The sequence below is a fragment of the Glycine max genome, chromosome 15 (assembly GCF_000004515.6).
Source record: "Glycine max cultivar Williams 82 chromosome 15, Glycine_max_v4.0, whole genome shotgun sequence".
In the NCBI taxonomy this organism is placed as follows: domain Eukaryota; kingdom Viridiplantae; phylum Streptophyta; class Magnoliopsida; order Fabales; family Fabaceae; genus Glycine; species Glycine max.
The window spans coordinates 13796799-13802870 of NC_038251.2; the positions used below are offsets into that span (position 1 = coordinate 13796799).

Below are 6072 nucleotides of genomic sequence, written 5' to 3' on the forward strand. Positions count from 1 at the left end.
ACTTGGCAGATAAAGCTTTGGCTCTTGCAGCAACACATTCCTTTCTGTTGGTATCCTCAATGATAATGTAAGTGATGAGGTCTAACTAATAGTACTTTTTCAAATGCACATGTATTGATTTGTCGAGCCTAGCTCAGTTGATTAAGTAAAATGTGCAAGTCATTGTAAATTTTTTGATACTTATCTTTGATTCTTCCTCATAAAAAATATGTATTAGTTTTAAGATGCAAACACAACATTGATTTTAAGATACAAAAACATAGCATTGATTTTCAAATAGACACAAAACTCTATTGAGAAAGAGAAAGGATAAAAGATCATTTTTGTCCCTATATGTGTAAACTTGTGATAATTTAATCCATGAAAGAATAAAATTTTGATTTTTTCCTTGAATGAGTAAAAAGTGTGACAATTTTTTACCACCGTACAACTTAATGACAAATTAGTTATAAACTTAATAATTTAATGTTAAATTAATCAATGAATATTCCAATTTAGTGACAAAATGATTCTATAAATAAAGTAGTCCTACTTTTCACACATCTAGAACTAAATAAATTTTTTTCTCATTCTTTGAAAGACTAAATTGTTACTAGTTTACCCCTTCAGGAACAAAAATGTACATTTACATAAAGAGAAATGACAACTTTTACGGAATTAAATTGACTCCACTTAAAATCAAAAGACAGAAGCTGAAGACTTTACTGTCGTCTATCGAAGTCTCCCGTGACAAGAGAAAGCATTTAACCCAATTCCAACACTAACATACTATTAATTAATTTAGTCTTTTGGTGCGAAACTTCTGTGTTTAAAAATCTTCAAAATCCACCAAAAACGCGTTTTGTTCGATTGTGATGCTCCCTGACTAATATATACTAAATATTGCTCAGCTTCACAAAGCAAATAAACTGGGGGTAAGTACATTCAATTCTTATCTCTTGCCTAATGTCTCCCGTAACTCTCATAATCGTGGGTATGATTTTAATTAACCTATGAATCTCTAAGTTTGATTTCATCTTCTGTTCTGGTTTGGTGATCAAGATTTGAGTTCTGACCTAATATTGTTAACATATTGCAGGCTTTGCAGGTATCTTCTTTGTGATATTTTGTATTTTGGTATGGCTCCAGCCCAACTGCAAATCAATACCTGCTGGAATACTTACTCCAGACTCAAAGTTTATGTCACTTACTATGGATAAATTTCTGAACGAGATGGAAAGGATGAAGCCTATCCGATTTACAAATCAGCATCTAAGAATTGCAACTGATAACTACACTTACTTGTTGGGGTCAGGAGGTTTTGGAGCAGTCTATAAGGGAGTTTTTAGCGACGGAACAATTGTAGCTGTGAAGGTTCTACATGGGAATTCTGACAAGATAATTGAGGAGCAGTTTATGGCAGAAGTGGGGACAGTTGGCAATGTTCACCATTTCAATCTGGTTCGGCTCTATGGATTTTGCTTTGGCAGAAACATGAGAGCTCTGGTTTATGAGTACATGGGGAATGGCTCTCTTGACAAGTATCTGTTTGATGAAAATAGGACCATAGAATTTGAAAAGCTTCATGAGATTGCAATTGGGACAGCCAAAGGCCTTGCTTACTTGCATGAAGAATGTCAACAAAGAATAATCCACTATGACATCAAACCAGGAAATATTCTCTTGGACAGGAACCTCAATCCTAAAGTAGCTGATTTTGGTTTAGCCAAAGTTTGCAACAGGAAAAATACTCATATAACCCTGACTAGGGGTAGGGGAACTCCTGGTTATGCTGCCCCTGAGCTTTGGATGCCAAATTTTCCTATAACTCATAAATGTGATGTCTATAGCTTTGGCATGCTATTATTTGAAATCCTAGGCAGGAGAAGAAACCTTGACATAGACCATGCTGAAAGCCAGGAATGGTTTCCTATATGGGTTTGGAAAAGATTTGAGGCTGAAGAAGCAAAGGAATTAATTGTAGCGTGTGGGATAGAGGATCAAAACAGAGAGATTGCTGAAAGAATGGTTAAGGTTGCTCTATTATGTGTTCTGTATAGGCAAGAATCAAGACCTATAATGAGTGTTGTGGTGAAAATGTTGGAGGGTTCAATTGAAATTCCAAAACCTCTAAACCCATTTCAGCACATGATTGATGGGACTGTTCCACTCCCAGCATCACAGACCAACACTGATACAAGTGCTGGTTCAGTTTCTTCTGTGATGGTAACTGAATCCAGCCTTCAATCTGCTCCTCCTATTGTGACGAAGCTCGAGATTGAATCAGCTTCTACCTAAAATTTATTCAATGACGCAAAAGATCCATCAATGCAAGTTGTTGGTATTGTGGCAAAATTGACTTTATTTTAATTTTGTGGAAAGGTGAGTGTTCGCAATCAAGGTTCAGTTTGTTAGTTTACTGTTCGTAGTCATGTATTTGATGGTTTTTTTTGTGTGCTGAGATATATTTGTAAATGAAATAAGATATATTGTTAAGGAGCTTCATTGATATTGTGTTCATGGTCATTTTAAGTTTTCCTCCCTTCACATGACTCCTCTCTTGTCTTTGGTGGTTCTTTTCATGTGAAAAGAATTTATTTATAGATCTTGCCTCTTATCTTAAAAGAGGAAATAAATTTATAATTTATAGGTAATAACAATCTAAACTATATCCTAAAATAAGATAAATATAAATTTAAACAACATTTTAGAGATTTAAAATTAAAAATTAAAAATTAAAAATTTGAATTGTTTCAATTAAAATTTCTAAACTTCGTCTTTTCAAAAACATGCTTATGCTATGCAAACTTTGATATGCTTCTCCCAAATGTTTCGTAAATACTATCATTGAAACATGTCATTTGACTTTAACATCTCCAAGAAGACAACTTCATCAATCTTCAATACTCTTATATTATTTGGTCATCAGGCCACTGGTAAGAACTATGAACTCTAATGTATTATTTTTGTAAGCTCTGATATCACTAACGGAGTTTTTCTTATTTTTATTTTTGTGTAGAGAGCTTCTCAAATGCCTTACTCATCTTTATTATAAGTTTTTATGGAAAACTTGCAAACTCTTTTATCTTTGTTACATGTTTTCAAGGAAAACTTACAAACCCTTTCTTCATTACACGTTTTTTTGTGAAACTTGCAAACCCTTTTTTCATATGATCCTCTCGTCAAGTTGGGTGTGGTTGGGGTGGTTCTTTTCATCTCAAGAGCATCCATTTATGGACCTTGCATCATATATATATCTTAACAGAGGTAAAAAAAAAACCCATAATTTATAAATAATATCAATCTAGAGTACTATATTCTAAAACAAGATAATATCAAATAAATCTGAATAATATCCTAGAAATTTGAATTTTAAAGTAATAGAATTTGAATCTTCAATATATATTTCTTGAGAATATATACTTTTACAATTTATTATAGAATTTTACAAAAATAGCTCCACAACCAATGCATATTTTGCTCTTATCTATCTAACCTAGGGCACATTCAAAATGAAGGAGTAAGTAGGTTTTGCATACTTTATAGGGGTGTAAGTGGGCCGAATTGGATCGAGTCACAACTGAAAAATAGACTTTTAATATCAAGTATTAAGAACTTTCAACATCGATTATTAACCGATGTTGAAACTACCAACAATAATTTATCAATATTAACATCGGTTGTTTAAAAAACCAATTTATTGTAGCAAAAAACAACATCATTTTTTTAATAACCGATGTTGTTTTATGATTTATTTTTAAATATCGTATTTGTTTTTTTAATTAGCAACCTGTAGTAATTAATTCATATCACAACTTATCATTTAAAGTTATATAAAAACGCATAAAATTAGTCATGCACCAAAAGTTATAAACAAAGTATATCAATATATCATACACCAAAGGTAGTTATAAACATTTCTAAACAAAATAACATATTATAAACAAAAATTTACAAATTGATAATATATTTGAGTAGTAATGTACTTTAATTACAAATAAAGTCAAAATAAAACAAAGTTTGAAGTTGCATCTGGCTAGAAAGCAAATTGTGTGTTTGTGCAAAAGTCCTCCCTCCATTTTTAATTTTTGCGATCTTTCTATGATGATTATAAACTATTCTACACTCCATTCCTTCCAAGTTCAAGTGAGTGAATCTTCCAACTTTCATAAATGAGTACATGATACTCGACACATCCTAAAATGTAAAAGAAATTCATACTAGATAACTATATGATATCAAAATTTGACATATATATAAAGAGGAATATTTAATTACTCACCAAACTACTGCAAGTTACTTTGTATTTAGTGAGAAGGACTTTAAAAGTGATTGAGTTAGGAACTTGATGGTACAAGGAGTGTCATTTATGGAAAGCTTTTGGTCCAGAGCTGCTTTTGAAGATGGTGAGGAGGAAAACACTCTTTCCATAGTGAGTCAAGGTGACCTGATTATTTCAATGAGCCCACAAAACTCTCTAAGTTCGGTCCATTCAGCAAGTAGAGTTGGGCTCACCAGATCTTAGTTATATATGACAAAAGTGCATGTTTCCACTAAAGTGTGTAGTAGATGTCAAGTATGCTCTAGTTCATCCTTTTATCTTATAGCACATGACCTACTCACTTCACCGTAAAACTACACTTAATAAACAAATTAATATAAGCATTGTTATACATCAAATCATGTTTATTTTAGGTTAGTCTTAAAATAATTTCTAATCCGATCAATAACATGATTAGTGTTGAACATTTCATCTGATTCTTTATTAATATTCATCATTATGTTAGTCATTTCCTTCCAGTTTTGTTGATGTTCATCTATGGTTTCTAAACTCTATTTATAATATAAACATGACATTAATATGCATGATACATTTGACATACAAATATAATACCAATATGATATTCCTATTTTGGGGGCCTAAGGTTGTGACAAATTCTCACACCAGCACAAAGTCCCATTAACAAGCACATACACACAGAACCATGCAAACCAGAAACAAAATTGTGCAATCAAAGCCTATTTTCTAGTAGTGTGTACATGAAGCTACTACCATATACATAACCTAGAAGGTCACAATTATATACAGCAGGATGTACTGCCATAACTTAAAAACGCATGTATAATTTAACTTCCTTGGTAATCATCGCAAACCAAGCACAAATAAAAAAAACAAATAGCAACACTACCATATAGCTTACAAACACAAGCTTTATTAGAGAATCACAATAACAACAACACTAGCATTTATCACCATTATCAATTTCAAAGAGCACATTTTTATACATAAAGCAAAGGCGTTGTGATGCTGCCACCACCTCACTCACGTTTCGTCTTCTCGAAACCAAATGGGGCTTATTTGTCACGAGGTATGGAGAAGACGAAACACGACTAAGGTGGTGACGGCGGAATGTTGGAATGCAAGGAAGAGTGTGACACCCTTTACCCCAACATATATATAAATAAATAAAAGAAATAAGAGATCAAATTTAATTAAAAGTTTTTAAAATACATTTAAATATAAGTCTTTCAAAAGGGTAAAATGCTAGCATTCACTTTTCTGACACTATAATAAAACTTGTTCATATAATTAATAAATCATTTCGACTCAAAACAAGGTTGTCCAAGACCTCATACAATTAATATAGCAACTTATACCCTAATGTCACAATTCTATCAGAGCATTGTGTCTCGACGTCCTTCAGCACAAGGTTCCTTAAAACAATTCACCTAGTTATCTGCTCTCCCGAACACAAAGTTCAAGATCATCACAGGATCCAAACACAAACAACACACAGGGAGTGAATTATCACATTCCTAACTAATAGAGAAAAATAAGACAACATATAGGTATAAATATTATATAACAAAATAAAACTTATTTAAACATAGCTCAAATCATTTCACCACTTTGTCACCCAACATCACATCATAACACAACACGTCTCATTTATTTTCACAACATCCACGTACTCAAGGATCAACACACAATATCACCAAGTCAATCAATACCGATCAATACACAAGTGTTATGTAACATATACACTAAGACTCAATCCTATATGCAATGTGGTACCATGTCGGTGAAAAACC

The 6072-nt window shown here is 32.4% G+C and overlaps 1 protein-coding gene across 2 annotated transcripts; it reads left to right on the forward strand.

The window, feature by feature from the left end:
- Window positions 1-778: 778 nt before the first annotated feature.
- LOC100819737 (G-type lectin S-receptor-like serine/threonine-protein kinase At1g34300) lies at window positions 779-2484 on the forward strand. 2 transcript variants are annotated; one of them, XM_014767482.3, is made up of 2 exons: window positions 779-914; window positions 1079-2484. In XM_014767482.3, the coding sequence occupies exon 2, from the start codon at window positions 1180-1182 to the stop codon at window positions 2275-2277; it is 1098 nt and encodes a 365-aa protein (XP_014622968.1). In that variant the 5' UTR covers window positions 779-914; window positions 1079-1179; the 3' UTR covers window positions 2278-2484. The 2 variants fall into 2 exon arrangements, with proteins under 2 accessions (XP_014622968.1, XP_006597777.1); XM_006597714.3 differs by having other exon boundaries at window positions 869-973.
- The last annotated feature ends 3588 nt before the right edge of the window (window positions 2485-6072 follow it).